The 16,665-nt window shown below is 44.8% G+C and overlaps 1 protein-coding gene across 4 annotated transcripts in view; it reads left to right on the top strand.

Moving 5' to 3' along the window:
- The window catches only part of map3k2 (mitogen-activated protein kinase kinase kinase 2), a 128,005-nt gene that overhangs the window by 106,601 nt on the left and 4,739 nt on the right, over window positions 1–16,665 (top strand). For all 4 annotated transcript variants that reach the window (XM_059647594.1, XM_059647592.1, XM_059647593.1 and 1 more), the window contains 5 exons: window positions 2,314–2,406; window positions 7,106–7,312; window positions 9,517–9,665; window positions 10,169–10,300; window positions 13,635–13,764. In XM_059647594.1, the coding sequence (XP_059503577.1) occupies window positions 2,314–2,406; window positions 7,106–7,312; window positions 9,517–9,665; window positions 10,169–10,300; window positions 13,635–13,764 (711 nt within the window). The remainder of the gene's footprint in view (window positions 1–2,313; window positions 2,407–7,105; window positions 7,313–9,516; window positions 9,666–10,168; window positions 10,301–13,634; window positions 13,765–16,665) is intronic.

Below are 16,665 nucleotides of genomic sequence, written 5' to 3'. Positions count from 1 at the left end.
AGCCTCCAATGAAGCGCTGGTGTTATGTCCCGCTTTCTATTTATCTGGTTAGGTTTCCTTGGGTTGGTGATGTAATTTCCTGCATTGGTGATGTCGTTTCCTGTTCTTTTTCTCAGGGCATGGTAGATTGGCTCCAATCAATGTGTTTGTTGATGGCGTTCCGATTGGAATGCCATGCTTCTAGGAATTCTCGTGCGTGCCTCTGTTTGGCTTGTCCTAGGATGGATGTGCTGTCCCAATCAAAGTGGTGTCCTTCCTCATGTGTATGTAAGGATGCGAGTGATAGTGGGTCATGTCGTTTTATGGCTAGTTGATGTTCATGTATCCTGGTGGCTAGCTTTCTGCCAGTTTGTCCGATAAAGTGTTTGTCACAGTTCTTGCAAGGTATTTTGTAGATGACGTTCGTTTTGTTTGTTGTCTGTATAGGGTCTTGTAAGTTCATTAGCTGCTGTTTTAAGGCTAGTTTTGGAATGCTGTCTACCCCTTGCCATGGGTTAAGATTTTATAGATTGTCATTTTTGAATTCAGTATAATTCCTCATCCTGTAGGCCTGAGGTTGGTTGGCTTTGTTGTAGATTTAGAACATTACAGCACAGTACAGGCCCTTCAGCCCTCGATGTTGTGCCGACCTGTCATACCGATCTGAAGCCCATCTAACCTACACTATTCCATGTACGTCCATATGCTTATCCAAAAATTGCATTTTTAGAATACATACTGTATGTAATTCTGATTTCCATATAACTAAAATGATACTGGATCATTTAGTACAGCTGTATATTCATTCGTGTTTAGAAGAATGAGACAATATTTCATGGAAACCTATTAAAATTCTAACAGGACTAGACAGTAAAGGCAGGAAGGGTGTACCCGATGACTGGAGCATCCAGAACCGGGTTGGTGGGGTGGTGGTGTCTACAGTCTAAGGAAACTGGGTAGGCCATGTAAGACTAAGATGAGGAGAAATGTCTTATCCCTGAGAGTGGGGAGCTTGTGGAATTCTCTGCCACAGAAAGTGGTTGAGGCTGAAACATTGAATGTTTTCAAGTAGGTATTCGATATAGGTCTAAGGATTAAATCAGCCCTGATCATACTGAATGGTGGAGTAGGTTCAAGGGGCTGAATGGCCTGCTGTTGTCCCTTTTTTTGTTTCTATAATACAGCACTTGACCAAATGTAGCATCATGAAGCATCTGGAATCAGTGAGACTTGGGTGGATAACTTTCCACTGATGGGAGTCCTTTCTATCGTAAAAGTAAATATTTCTCATTCTTAATGGCCAACCCCCTCAGCTCCAGGACATCTCTGCAGGCATTTCTCAGGGTAGTGCCCTAGGCCCAACCATCTTCAGCTGCTTCATCAATGACCTTCCCTCCATCATAAGGTCAGAAGTGGGGATGTTCACCGATGGTCGCACAATGTTCAGTACCATTCCCAGTTCTTCATGGACAGTAGGTACATGGGAACATGACCACCTACAGGTTCGTCTCCAAGCCACTCACCATCCTGAGTTGGAAATATATCACTGTTTCTTGGTCAAAATCCTGGAACTCCCTCCCAACAGCATTGTGGGTCACCCGACAGCATATGGACTGCATTGGCTTAAGAAGGCAGCTCACCACCACTGTCTCCAGCTCACTAAGGTTCTGACAACAAATGCTGGCACAACCCACAACCCATACATGATTTTTGTTCAAAAACTAGGAAAGTTTGAGCAGGCTAATACCCTTTTCTGTAGAATGCAGAAAGTTGAATGGTGAGATGGCCTGTAAGATTAGGAAAGGGATTTATAGTGTAGAGGTGGAGCAGATGTCTTTGTGGAATTTTCCAAATCTGGAACCCATTAATGTAACATAGATGAGAATATTTCTAAAAAAGAGTTCAGGAAAAACTTAAGAACAAAGAACTGTGGGTGTTGGAGATATAAAACAAAACAGAAATTGCTTTAGAAACTCAGCAGGTCTGGCAGCATCTGTGGAGAGAAAGCCAAGTTAGCGGTTGGGAGCCAGTACCTGACTCTATTTTCTGTCCACAGATGCTGCCAGACCTGCTGAGTTTCTAAAGCAACTTCTGAATTATTTTCAGGAGAAACTTAATACATACATGGTGTGGTTAAGAACAGTATAGATGTAATTAAGGGGAGATTAAGTAAACACGAGTGTGAATTAAAATGAAGAACATGCTGTCTGGTGAGATGGTGTGAAACATGAAGATAATCGTGCAGGACCCTGGTTGACTGCATGTCTGCTTCTGTGCTGCAAAGTTCAATGTTTTGATTTCGGAATAAAATCAGACCAATGTTTCTCCTTGCAGATTGTGATATTCCAACGTTTGATAAAATTGGGAAAGGTGGGACATATCCACGAAGATATCACATCTCCTACCATCACCATGACTACAGTGACGGTGAGCATTGGTCCATTCTCCTACTGAGTAGTATTGGGTTGGGTTTAGAGCCCCTTGATTGCTGTTGTTAAACACCAGTTGCCCGTTTTGTCTGATTCTGGATTGAGCATTTAACGCATTAGTTGCTTGCTTGTTGTTTGTTACTGGATGTGTGTGTTTTATCTTGGTTCTGTGTTGTCGTATTTCTCATTGCCAATTCTTTTCCCCTCCCCAGCAGGAATTGATCTCCGCTGGTGTCTGTTGCTATAAGCTGCAATCTTCCCAGTATCTCGGGCGAGTCATTCTTATAGTTCTGGCCCAACCAGTGTTTCTTGCATTTTCTACCATTGTGCGTGGCATCATTGCTGGATCCATTCGTGTTCCCAGCATGCAGTCTCCAACATGGAATCACTGACTAGCAATCTGAAGCAGCAGCTCTACTTCTAACGCAAAAGCTAAAATTGCTGGAAAACTCAACAGGTCTGGCAGCATCTGTGGAGAGAAAGCAGAGTTAATGTTTCATGTCCAATGACCCTTCTTCAGAACTGATTTTAGCTAGGAAAATTTTGGTGTATTTGCTGAAGATGGGGTGAGGAACAGGAGGAGGAGGAGTGGATAATAGATGGAGATGGAGCCCAGAGAGAGAGAAAACCAGTTGCTCAGACGAAGGAATGGGTAAAGCCCTACCATGACTCAATTTTTTTTCTCTTCTCCCCTTATCCAGTCTCTTCCCACTTTGATCTGAGATTCTTCTGAGGCTTGACTTCAGTTTCAGAACGTCCAGTTTGCGGGCTCCAGCTGCTGCCTCTTTTTCATGTATGTGCACTCCCTTTCTATGTCCATTCCTTACCGGGTGGTCTCAGGGCTTCCCACTTCTTCGTGGGGGGGGGAAAAAAGCCTGAACCATCCCCATCCTCCACCTCCCTCCTCCGCCTGGCAGATCTTGTCCTCACTTTGAACAAATTCTCCTTAAACTCCCCTCACTTTTTTCAGATCAAAGGCATGGCTATAGGTACTCACATGGGCTCCAGTTATGCCTGTCTCTTTGTGGGATATGTGGAACATTTCCAGTTCCAGTCCTACTCTGGTCCATCTCCACAACTCCTCCTCCAGTTCATTGATGATAGCATTGGCATTGCTTCCATCTCTCGTCCGGAATCGGAAAAGTTTATCTATTTTGCCTCTTAGTTCCACCCTGTTCTCACCTTCACCTGGTCTATCTCTGACTCCTCGCTCCCCTTATTCAACATTTGTTTCCAATTCTGGGGATAGGCTGGCCAGCTATTTCCAAAACACTCTATCTAACCCTCCTTAATCCTTGGACTGAACCCTAGGTCTACTTGTTGCACACGCACAATTCCGGATTCATAGTCTACTTTGTTTACTCATTCTGCTGTGACAGCAATTCAGATTTACCCACAACTTGCTTTTGGTGGTCACTGCATTTTCAAGCCTCTTAACAAATATTTAAATTTGAAAATATGGATGTATACACTGAGTATTGGAAGGGGGAACTGGTCTGCCTATCTCTTTGAGATGATGGTTGACCTTCTGCACATTAGCAGTGCATGAGTTTCTTTTTCAAATTTCTCTGAATGTGCCTTTGGGACATTCATCGTTAAAGGCACCCATTATCACCATTGATCCCTCTCAGATCAGTGTTGTTGCTTTTAAAGCAAGGTTGACCTCAAGGTAATAAAATGTGAGGCTGGATGAACACAGCAGGCCAAGCAGCATCTCAGGAGCACAAAAGCTGACGTTTCGGGCCTAGACCCTTCATCAGAGAGGGGGATGAGGAGAGGGAACTGGAATAAATAGGGAGAGAGGGGGAGGCGGACCGAAGATGGAGAGTAAAGAAGATAGGTGGAGAGAGTGTAGGTGGGGAGGTAGGGAGGGGATAGGTCAGTCCAGGGAAGACGGACAGGTCAAGGAGGTGGGATGAGGTTAGTAGGTAGCTGGGGGTGCGGCTTGGGGTGGGAGGAAGGGATGGGTGAGAGGAAGAACTGGTTAGGGAGGCAGAGACAGGTTGGACTGGTTTTGGGATGCAGTGGGTGGGGGGGAAGAGCTGGGCTGGTTGTGTGGTGCAGTGGGGGGAGGGGACGAACTGGGCTGGTTTAGGGATGCAGTAGGGGAAGGGGAGATTTTGAAACTGGTGAAGTCCACATTGATACCATATGGCTGCAGGGTTCCCAGGCGGAATATGAGTTGCTGTTCCTGCAACCTTCGGGTGGCATCATTGTGGCACTGCAGGTGGCCCATGATGGACATGTCCTCTAGAGAATGGGAGGGGGAGTGGAAATGGTTTGCGACTGGGAGGTGCAGTTGTTTGTTGCGGACTGAGCGGAGGTGTTCTGCAAAGCGGTCCCCAAGCCTCCGCTTGGTTTCCCCAATGTAGAGGAAGCCGCACCGGGTACAGTGGATGCAGTATACCACATTGGCAGATGTGCAGGTGAACCTCTGCTTAATGTGGAATGTCATCTTGGGGCCTGGGATGGGGGTGAGGGAGGAGGTGTGGGGACAAGTGTAGCATTTCCTGCGGTTGCAGGGGAAGGTGCCGGGTGTGGTGGGGTTGGAGGGCAGTGTGGAGCGAACAAGGGAGTCACGGAGAGAGTGGTCTCTCCGGAAAGCTGACAGGGGAGGGGATGGAAAAATGTCTTGGATGGTGGGGTCGGATTGTAAATGGCGGAAGTGTCGGAGGATGATGCGTTGTATCCGGAGGTTGGTAGGGTGGTGTGTGAGAACGAGGGGGATCCTCACCAACACCCACCACTTCACCAACACCTTCCACCCCAACCTTCAGTTCATCTGGGCCATCTCCAGCACATCCCTCACCTTCCTGGACCTCTCAGTCTCCATCTCAGGCAACCAGCTTGTAACTGATGTCCATTTCAAGCCCACCGACTCCCACAGCAACCTGGAATACACCTCCTCCCACCCACCCTCCTGCAAAAATTCCATCCCCTATTCCCAATTCCTCCGCCTCCGCCGCATCTGCTCCCACGATAAGACATTCCACTCCCGCACATCCCAGATGTCCAAGTTCTTCAAGGACCGCAACTTTCCCCCCACAGTGATCGAGAACGCCCTTGACCGCGTCTCCCGTATTTCCCGCAACACATCCCTCACACCCCGCCCCCGCCACAACCGCCCCAAGAGGATCCCCCTCGTTCTCACACACCACCCTACCAACCTCCGGATACAACGCATTATCCTCCGACACTTCCGCCATTTACAATCCGACCCCACCACCCAAGACATTTTTCCATCCCCTCCCCTGTCAGCTTTCCGGAGAGACCACTCTCTCCGTGACTCCCTTGTTCGCTCCACACTGCCCTCCAACCCCACCACACCCGGCACCTTCCCCTGCAACCGCAGGAAATGCTACACTTGTCCCCACACCTCCTCCCTCACCCCCATCCCAGGCCGCAAGATGACATTCCACATTAAGCAGAGGTTCACCTGCACATCTGCCAATGTGGTATACTGCATCCACTGTACCCGGTGCGGCTTCCTCTACATTGGGGAAACCAAGCGGAGGCTTGGGGACCGCTTTGCAGAACACCTCCGCTCAGTCCGCAACAAACAACTGCACCTCCCAGTCGCAAACCATTTCCACTCCCCCTCCCATTCTCTAGAGGACATGTCCATCATGGGCCTCCTGCAGTGCCACAATGATGCCACCCGAAGGTTGCAGGAACAGCAACTCATATTCCGCCTGGGAACCCTGCAGCCATATGGTATCAATGTGGACTTCACCAGTTTCAAAATCTCCCCTTCTCCTACTGCATCCCTAAACCAGCCCAGTTCGTCCCCTCCCCCCACTGCACCACACAACCAGCCCAGCTCTTCCCCCCCCACCCACTGCATCCCAAAACCAGTCCAACCTGTCTCTGCCTCCCTAACCGGTTCTTCCTCTCACCCATCCCTTCCTCCCACCCCAAGCCGCACCCCCAGCTACCTACTAACCTCATCCCACCTCCTTGACCTGTCCGTCTTCCCTGGACTGACCTATCCCCTCCCTACCTCCCCACCTACACTCTCTCCACCTATCTTCTTTACTCTCCATCTTCGGTCCGCCTCCCCCTCTCTCCCTATTTATTCCAGTTCCCTCTCCCCATCCCCCTCTCTGATGAAGGGTCTAGGCCCGAAACGTCAGCTTTTGTGCTCTTGAGATGCTGCTTGGCCTGCTGTGTTCATCCAGCCTCACATTTTATTGTCTTGGAATTCTCCAGCATCTGCAGTTCCCATTATCTCTTGACCTCAAGGTGTCCAGTCCTCAGCTTTATAGCTTTGGCCCTAATCTTACAGATGTGTCATTTTGGAAGAAGGGTCACTGGACACGAAAAATTAACTCCGCTTTCTCTCCTATCAGACCTGCAGAATTTTCCTGGCAATTTCTGGTTTTGTTCATGATTTCCAGTATCCACAGCTCTTTGGTTTTTCATTTGTCTAATGTTACTTCTCCTTTCCCCATATTTGCAATTTGTGCTGTCTCCTGAATCTATGCACCTGAATCTGTGTAATTCCAGCTACTTACCTGAGAGTCATTGCAGACAGTATCTTTGGTGCTGTCAGGCTGAACCAGTAGTGTCTACTCCACAACATATACCCTGCCATCAGTTTCTGGAAAACACAACTTGCAATACAGTTCTGCCTTGCTGGAGCGGACTGTTTGCACCATACTTAATATCAGGGCTTTTGTGTTCGCCCCTCTCTGCAGGTCGTAAAACGTTCCCCAGGGCAAGAAGAACTCACGGAAATACTTTCCGCTCACCCGTCAACTTCAGTCCCACAGAGCATTCCCTGAGCACCAGCAGCGGGAGCAGTATTTTCACCCCGGAGTATGAGGACAGCAGGATGAGAAGAAGGGGAAGTGACATCGACAACCCAACACTGTCCGTCATGGACATCAGCCCCCCCAGCCGTTGTAAGGTTCAACGCATGCTTGGTGGCCGGGTTGGGGATGGTGGTGTAGAATGCCCCATGAGGTGAGGCTTGTTGTGATTCCAGACTTCAAGCTGGGGCCCATGAAGTTTTGCGGATTATGGCACTGCACTCTAACACTGACACTGAACAATTGGGTGTGTATCAAGCTTCATCTCTGCTCTTGATCATACTGCTAAGCAGTGCTTGGTGCTAGATTTAATGTTAACGTGTTATACACATCTTTACTGTGCACTGAAGGCCTTCAAAATTATTTCATTGGCTATGAAACATTTTTCGTGATAGACCCAACAAGCTTAAATTCTGTAGCTGATGTGGTGAGACTTGAACCTGTCTCTGCTGGATTACTGATCCAGCCATGTAACCGTTGCTCCATTGAACTCGTTAAGGAGGCAACAGACTGGTGTTCGAAAGATCTCCAGCTTTGGTTCTGCAGGTGATTTGAATTAACATTTCTCCACTTTTCCCAAAGAGTTGTAAGAGTCATGTGAAGCTGCTAATAGAGAGGCAAGCACCAACCCCTGTTGCAATAACGATGGAAATAGGCTACTGATTCATTGTTGCCGGATTGCACTACATCTGAATTTCTTACAATCTGCTTTAATGACTTTGTTGGCATCCTATTTAAATATGCAAGTGACACAAGCAAAGTTAGAAAAGTATGTTGTGTGGAGGACATGAAGTTGCAGATGGATTTTGATGGGTTGAATGACTGGGCAAAAATTTTGCAGATGGAGTACAGGGCAGGAAAATGCCAAGTTGTTCTCTCTGGAAGGAGCAGCAAGAAGCAGTATTACTTAAACAGAAAATGACTGCAGAATTCCAATGTACAGGGGGATCTAGTTCATAAATCACAGAAATGAGTAGATAGGTACAACAGGTAACTAGGAAAGCTAATGGGATGTTATCCTTTATTATGAGAGGTATGAACATTAAACTGAGGCTTTCATACTTCAGTTATACAAATTAATGTTGAGATCATTTGAGTCACACAGCACAGAAACAGGCCCTTTGGCCCAACTTGTCCATCCCGACCCGGTTTTCTAAACTGAACTAATTCCATTTCCCTGCATTTGGCTCACATCTCTCAACCTTTCCTATCCATCTCGAATATGGTGTGCAGTTTTTTGTCTCATTATTTAGGAACAAATATAAATGGTGGTTGTTCAGAGGAGGTTTGCTTCACTGGTTTTTTTTGTGAGGAAAGCTCAGACAGTCTGGGCTTGTTTCACTGGAATTTAGAAGAGTGAGGGGTGACTTGGTTAAAGTGTATAAGACCCCGAAGCGTCTTCACAAGGTGGATGTGGTAAAGATGATTTTTCTTATAAGCAAGTCCAAAATGAGGGATTGCCCTTTTCTGCCAGAGTTCAGAAGTCTTTTCTGTCAGTGGGTTGTGATTTTGGAAATCTGATTAAGAAAGCATTGGAGGTAGGGTCATGGAATGTTCTGAATGAGGTAGTTAGTCTGACAGCCTGCCTAACAACTATCTTTATCGATGTAGATGTGAAAGAATCTGAATCTATTGGCATCGGTGTAGAATTCTAACCACAAACAGATCAGCTGTGATCTTACTGACAGGTGAAACAGGTTTGAGGGACCAAATGACCTATTCCGGCTCCTGATTTTGTCTTTGTATGAACATAGGTTGTGATTAGAAGCATGAATTCCAGTCTGTTCAAACCGTATATTTGCGGTAATTATCAGCTTCACTGGAGAGCCTTAGTCCTAAAACGGCTTATGCCAGATCAGCTGTTATTTTTACTTCCAAGTCAATGGTGATCTATCTCACCATTTATTTGTTGTCACAGGACTAAAGCCTGAATTCACTACCCTTTGGCAGTGTAGCTATACATAAGCAACAGGGACTGCAGCAGTTCAACTGTCTTCACGAGGACAATTGGAAATAAATAATAAATGTCTCAGTTATCAGCAATGCCACTTGCCGTGACCAAATATATTTTGGAAGGAACATTAGATAATCCCCTTACTCAATGTGCAGTCAGGAGAGTCTTGTGTGTATATTGTCATGGCAGAGATACTCAACAGGGCAACTCAAAGATCAGCCAAAGTGGCTGCATTTTTGTCATGTGTTTGGCTCTGCAAGAACTTAGACTACTCAGGCACATGAGGGTGGAAAATTCACATTTCTCCTTTCTCATTTTCTAAAATTGGCTTCATGTTTTGTAGCTCCAAGGGCGCCGACAAATTGGAGACTGGGCAAGCTGCTGGGCCAAGGGGCATTTGGCAGGGTCTATTTGTGCTATGACGCTGACACAGCAAGAGAACTGGCAGTGAAACAAGTTCAGTTCGACCCAGACAGCCCTGAGACCAGCAAGGTGAGACTATTGCATGTTGAAGAGGCGTGAGCACTACTACTGGGTGGCTGCGTGAGACAGTGCAAGTGGTAATGGATCAGTGGGAGAGTTGGGGAGCAGTGTTCATGGAAGGGGAGAGTTGGGGAGCAGTGTTGACGGAGTGTTAGGACGTTGGGTGAAGGTGTGCCACATTGATGGAGGGAGAGGTGTGTGGGGTCTGTATCGTTGGAGGGTGAGACATGGGGGCCACTTTGGCAGAAGTTGAGGTGTGGAGGGCTGTGCTGATGGGAGGGGTGTTTGTGGGGCTGGATTTGATTGTAGGAGTGTGTGTTGATGGGAGGAGACATACTAATGGGATGGGAAACGTGGGGCATGTATCACTAGAGGAGAAATTGCACTGAGATGGGAGACCCTATCTTTCGTGGCCTTTTGATTATGATTATGATTATGTATTCATATTAAAAGCCTTGCTGTGTATTGCACACATTGTATTTTCCAGCCGTCTGATTTTTCCTTTTTTTCAGGAGGTGAATGCTCTTGAATGTGAGATCCAGTTATTAAAGAATCTGCACCATGAAAGGATTGTCCAGTATTATGGCTGTTTGAGAGACCCTCAAGAGAGAACTCTTTCTATCTTTATGGAGTATATGCCGGGGGTAAGCTTAAACAAAATAGTGGATATTCATTGTCATAGTGTGTCTTCCCTAATTCTATTATTTGGCACATGGCTTGAAAACTACAGGACAATCAGTTAATGACTACTTGAACTGGTGGGCCAAGACTTCTTGACAATACTTGGAAAAGCAGAATTTCTCAAAGGGAAATGTTGAAGGTAGGATGTGTCTTTCAAAGACACTAGCCTGATCAAAAATTATGGTTCTGAAGTGTTCAGGAAATGTACAGTAAGATTTCATGTTCGCAAAAAGGCCGCATTTGTTATCACCACTCATTGGGACAGCACACATTTGTAGATGCAATCAATGATACTACAGTTTTATTAACACTGCATCCGCCTCCATAGCTGACACTCTGTAATGGCAGTGTGTACTATCCACAAGTTGCACTGCAGATGTTCACCAGGAATCCTCAGACAACACCCTCCAAACCACAACCCATCTAGAAAGACAAGGGCAGCAGATACATGGAACCCCCACCCCCTGCAAGTTCCCCTCCAAGCCACTCACCACGCTGACTCGGAAGTGTATCTAGAGTTCTGTAGCTTGGGTTATGGATGAGGTTGTTGACTTGCTCGCTGAACTGGCTTGTTCTCGTTCAGACGTTTCGTCACCATGCTAGGTGACGACATCAGTAGAGCCTCCAATGAAGCCATGTTACTCTTGGAATTTATACTGTCCGGTCTGTTATGGTGAGTAGTGACATTTCCGGTTTTGATCTGTGTGGGTTTGTATATGGGGTCCAATTCTATATGTTTATAGATTGCATTACGGGTGGGGAACCATGCCTCTAGGAATTCCCGTCCGTGTCTATGTTTGGCTTGGACTAGTGCGATTACCTTGTCCCAGTTAAACCGATAGCCTTCATTGTCTGAATGTACCGATATAAAGGAGAGTTTGTTGTGCCAGTTGATGTTCGTGTATTCTGATGGCCAGTTTCCTTCCTGTCTGTCTGACATAATGTTTACGGCAGTCGTTGCACAGTATTTTGTAAACCACATTCATTCTGCATGTCGTGGGAAATGGGGTTTTTAATCCTTGTGTTTGTGGTAGAGTGGCTGTGGGCTTGTGGGCCACCATGATTCCTAGTGGTCCTAGGAGTCTTGTCAGTTCCAGTATGTTCTTGATGTAGGGCAGTGTGGCCAGTGTGTTATGGTGTACTGGGTCCTCCTGTTGTTGCCTGTTTAGTAGGCATCTGCAGATGAAATTGCAAGGATATCCATTTTAAAGCGAGGATCTTGTATAAGTGTTCTTCCTGTTCCTGGCTTAGGTCTGGACTGTTACAGTGTGTCCTGGGCCATTTAAATAGTGTCCTTAATGCAGCTTTGTTTTTGGACATTGGGGTGGTTGCTGTGGAACCTGAGGATTTGATCCTTTTGGGTTGCTTTTCTGTATATTGAGGTTTGGAACTCACCAATAGTCATATGCTCAACGCTTAACATCCAGAAACAGAAGGTAATTTTTGTTTTCTTCTTACCTTGTGAATTTAATCCCTCCAAATACACTGTTGATGAGCTGGTGGGTCTCTTCTAATTTGTTGCGTTTAATAATGACAAATGTGTTGTCTAAGTACTAATCCACAGTTTTGGTTGAATGTAGGTGAGGGTGGTGTGTTCTAGTCTTTACATGACTGCTTCTGCAATGAGTCCTGAGTCCTGGTGACCCCATTAGTGTACCATGGGAAATGTATCACTGTTCTTTCATTGTTGCTGGGTCAAAATCCTGAAATTTCCTCCCTAAGGGCATTATGGACTACAGCGATTCAAGAAGGCAACTCACCACCACCTTCTCAAAGGACAACTAGGACGGTCAATAAATGCTGCCCCAGCCAGCGATGCCCTTGTCTCTTGAACAAAACAAAATTAAATTGAATTAAAACAAAAACATTCTTGTTCTCATTAAATTTACTTGGTTCTTTGCAGGCATTTGACTATCATTGTTAATGGTGGGCTGTGATTCATCATTCTTTTCTAAACAATGTATATTTTCAGGATCTGCATCTGTCAGAATTCTGTCTTACTGCAAAATGCTTAGTGACTCGTATATTTTTCCAAGGTTTTGCAAAGCCACGGCCCTGGATGATTCATTTCAAAAGCTAGTAACAGATCCAGGCTGCAAATTTTGGATTGACTTCATCCATTACCGTCAATAAATGTATCTCCACACAGGTCACTAAATTATTAGACACTAGAAATAAAGATGGAGAAGCAGTTTTGCACTATTGTAAATTGCTGATAAATGCAAGTACAGAGACCACTCAAGTTTTGCAGATTTCCCTGGGAAAATAAATGTTTACTGTCGGAAGCTTTGTTCCCGGTGCTTCTGATTGGGGCTGAGAGTGCATGTACAGTCGTTCTTGGTGCCTGGCAAGTTGACATCAGGACTTGCAACGTACTGATAAGTATAATGTATGGAGACCATGAATAATCGATTAGTGAGGCTAAATGGAAAATGAGCGTCAAAAACGGCACACTGGACTTGTTGTAAATAAAATATTTTTGATTCTTTGCAAGTTTTAAAGGAGGAGAAAACAGTAAAATTATTTTTTGTTTTAACGAGATGTTGAATAAAGGAACTTGGTGTCTTGTTCAGGTGCTGCTTTCTAACATATATGCTGGAGGTAACTCAAGGTAAAATAACATTACATCAAAAAAAGGCTCTTATTATAAAAGATATCACCCACTGTTAAACCTATAAATCTCAGGTAGAAAGGGTTCACTCTTTTTGCAAAAATAAAAACCCCTATCATGCAGTTAGTCTGCCCAGTATTTCAGTTGGACCTTGCTAACTTGTAAAGGGATATCACAGCTACAAACATAATTTTCCAGTCCAAAAATTTGAATATTCATGAGACTTTGAAGTGGTAGCTCTAAAACAAGTTATCTGTTTATGACTTTATGGCATGTATTTTGTTGCTGGCAGCATCAGTATTTGTTGGTCATCCTGAATCACTGCTGTGCTGAAATAATCACTCAGCCATTGAAGCAGACACTTGAGAGTCAACTGCATTGCAGTGGTTCTGGAGTCACATGTAGGCCAGACCAGATGAGGGCTGTAGGTTTCCTTCCCTAAAGAAAGATTACTGAACCATTTGGGTTTAACAGTCACCATTCACAGAAAATAGCTTTCAATTCCAGATTTATTCATTGAATTTAAATTCTACCACCTACCATGGTGGGATCTGAACCCATGTCCCCAGAACATTCATCTGATTGTCAGACATATGATATTACCGCTACACTGCTGTTTAATTAATCTATGAAAGCAGTATCTGGAGGGAATTTACAAGTGATTAGATTACAATATTTTTCTGTAGGGTTCAATAAAAGACCAGCTGAAGGCCTATGGTGCTCTTACAGAGAACGTGACTCGCAGGTACACTCGTCAGATCCTGGAAGGTGTTTCTTACCTGCACAGTAACATGATTGTGCACAGAGATATAAAAGGTGAGTGCTGACGGAAAGTTATGAACTGAAGTAATGCATGTGGTCAGCTGAGCCAACGTACTGCAAGAGTAAAGGAAACTTGCAGCTCCCTGGGCTGTATACTGTGATACAGAAACAAACCTTAATCTCGCTGTAATAACAATACTCAGTTGTTCAGAGGAACTTCATTAGATAAAAGCAAAATATTACAAAGACTGAAAATCTGAGAGAAAAAACAGTTATTGCTGGAAACCACTCGAAAGGTCAGCAACATCTGTGTAAAACCATGATCAATCTGAAGCATTAACTTTGTTACTCCCAATAAATCCTGGCTGAGTGTTTGTCGCCTTTTTATCGCTTCAGATGAATCTTTGTTTCAGTCTGATTTCCCTTTATTTCAGTCTTTGATCTCTGTCCTAACTTCATATTTTTGCTAATAATATTTCAAACATTGTTCAATCTATTTTCCTGCACTCTGGTTCTCCTGCTTATGTTGGAGACAAATAGAAGATTTTTTTTCTGTTACCAATAAGCATATGCTATTACTTGGGGGTTAATCCCATCTGCTCAGTATGTCTGTGCTCCTTTGCTCTCTTAAAACATCAGCTTGCATTTATGCAGTGCTTTTTATGTTAACCAAGTATTCCAAGGCGTTTTACAGGAATACTATCAACGAAGTCAAATACTGAAACAGGAAGGCAAGATTAGGACTGATCCCCAAAAGCTTATATAAGTGGTAAATGTTTAGGAATCTCTTAGAGGCAAGAAAGGTGGAGAGGTTTAAGGAGGGAATTTCAAAGCTTGGAGTCAGGCAACAGAACATATAACATTACAGCGCAGTACAGGCCCTGCAGCTTGTATGGCTTCCAATCATGGGGGTGAAGGATTTGAGGGGGCGGTACATAAAAGGATTGCAGAAATCTGAGTGTTGTAGGACTGACAGATGTTGCAGAGAAAAGAAGGGACAAGGTCATAGGAGGGAGTATAAGAACCAAGCTGAGGAGTTTAAAATTAAGTAACTTGACTGGGAGACGGTGTAGATCAATAAGCATAGAGATGAGTAAATTGGCCTGGGTGCAAATTAGGATAAAGTTTTGCATGAGTTCAGAATGGGAACTTAGGAACACATTTAATTAAATCTTCAGTGTAGTACAGGTATCTGTCCTGATAACCAATGGCATTGCCTAGTGCAACATAAACATTGTAAGGTCTGGAATAGCATGTTCAATCTCTGCCATTCTTACCTGGGCATAGCTGCTGATGTCTTGAAGACCCATTGAAGAAGGAGGCCATTTAGCCCACTGTGTCTGTGCCAGCTCTTCAAAGGAGATATCAAATTAGTCTTGCTCCCTTTCTCTTTCCTTTCTTACATTTATTCAATTGCTTTCGAAAATTACTCTTCCAGATCACAACAATTTGCTGCACAAAATGTTTTGCTGGGATTCTTGTAATGGGCGAGAAAAGAATTGGCCTTGACTGTGACATAGTCAGAGTGAATAAATGTGGAGCTGGAAAAGTGCAGCCGGTCAGACAGCATCTGAGGAGTAGGGTCCTGACGAAGGGTTTTGGCCTGAAACATTGACTTTCCTGCTCCTCAGATGCTGTCTGGCCTGCTGTACTTTTCCAGCTCCGCATTTATTGACTCTGGCTTCCAGCGTCTGCGGTCCTCACAGTCCCCCAGATGATATGTTGCACATGGGAGTGCAACAGCCAAGGATCCTCCTCTTTCAAAATTTACACATGACGAATGGACACATTGTCAATGTCCCAATAAGTGGAAAAGTAAAGTTGCCATTGTCCCAGAAAATCATAAGACATAGGAACAGTTTTTAGGCCATTCAGCCCTTCAAGTCTGTTCCGCTATTCAATCATGGCTGATAAGCTTCTCAACCCCATTTTCCTGCTCTCTCCCTGTAACCTTTGATCTCCTTGACAATCAAGAACCTATCTATCTCCATCTTAAATGTACTCAATGACCTGGCCTCCACAGCCTTCTGTGACAGTGAATTCCATAGATTCACCACTCTGGCTGAAGAAGATTCTCCTTATCTCTGTTCTGAAGGTCTTCCCTATATTCTAAGGCTGTGCCCTCAGGTCTTCGTCTCTCTCGCCAATGGAAACGTCTTCCCATTATCCACTCTGCCTAGGCCAGTCAGTATTCTGTAAGTTTCAATTGGATCCCCCCTCATTCTTCTAAACTCAATTGAGTATAGACCCAGAGTTCTCAAACGCCCCTTGTATGTTAAACTTTTCAGCCCTGTGACCACTTTCGTGAACTTCCTCTAATTCCGCTCCAGGGCCAGTACATCCTTTCTGAGAAATGGGGCCCAAAACTGCGCGCAATATTTCAAATGTGACCTGATCAGATCCTGATAGAGCCTCAGAAGTACACCCCTACTTTTCTATTCGGGTCCTGTTAAAATAAATGCCAAAGTTGCATTTGCCTTCCTAACCCATCGGCTGCTGTTTCATCAGAGAGAGAGACAACTCATAGTGGTTTAACCTGAGGGTCGCCAAACAGTATCCCGGTAATCTGATGATCATGGAACCAAGTCACATTGGAGACCTGGAGATGTTTGGGTGGAAGCAACAGTAAATGTTTGCTCTGGATTGATCCTGCCTGACCTCTCCTATGGTGAAATAAGTTTAATTTTGTTCTAGACTCACCCAGGAGTGCTGGTGTGTGTGATTTTCCCACCCTGCACAAGGGTGATACTGCCAAATGCAGGCAATTCCATTTAGTAGCTCCTTGTGTTCATTGCGATTCATTGCATCTGGAATCGCATCATCACACTTTTGGTAGTGATGGAGCAAACCCCGTCTGTAATTCTGGAGAATTTGAAATGTGTTACGTACAGGGCGAGCACTCTGCATCAGCATACTTTGTGATTTTACATCATTTTACTATTAAATTACAGCAGT

Source organism: Stegostoma tigrinum, chromosome 7 (genome assembly GCF_030684315.1).
Source record: "Stegostoma tigrinum isolate sSteTig4 chromosome 7, sSteTig4.hap1, whole genome shotgun sequence".
NCBI classification, from domain to species: Eukaryota; Metazoa; Chordata; class Chondrichthyes; order Orectolobiformes; family Stegostomatidae; genus Stegostoma; species Stegostoma tigrinum.
Note: the sequence above shows the minus strand (reverse complement) of the source record. Positions and strands in the feature narration are given on the sequence as shown.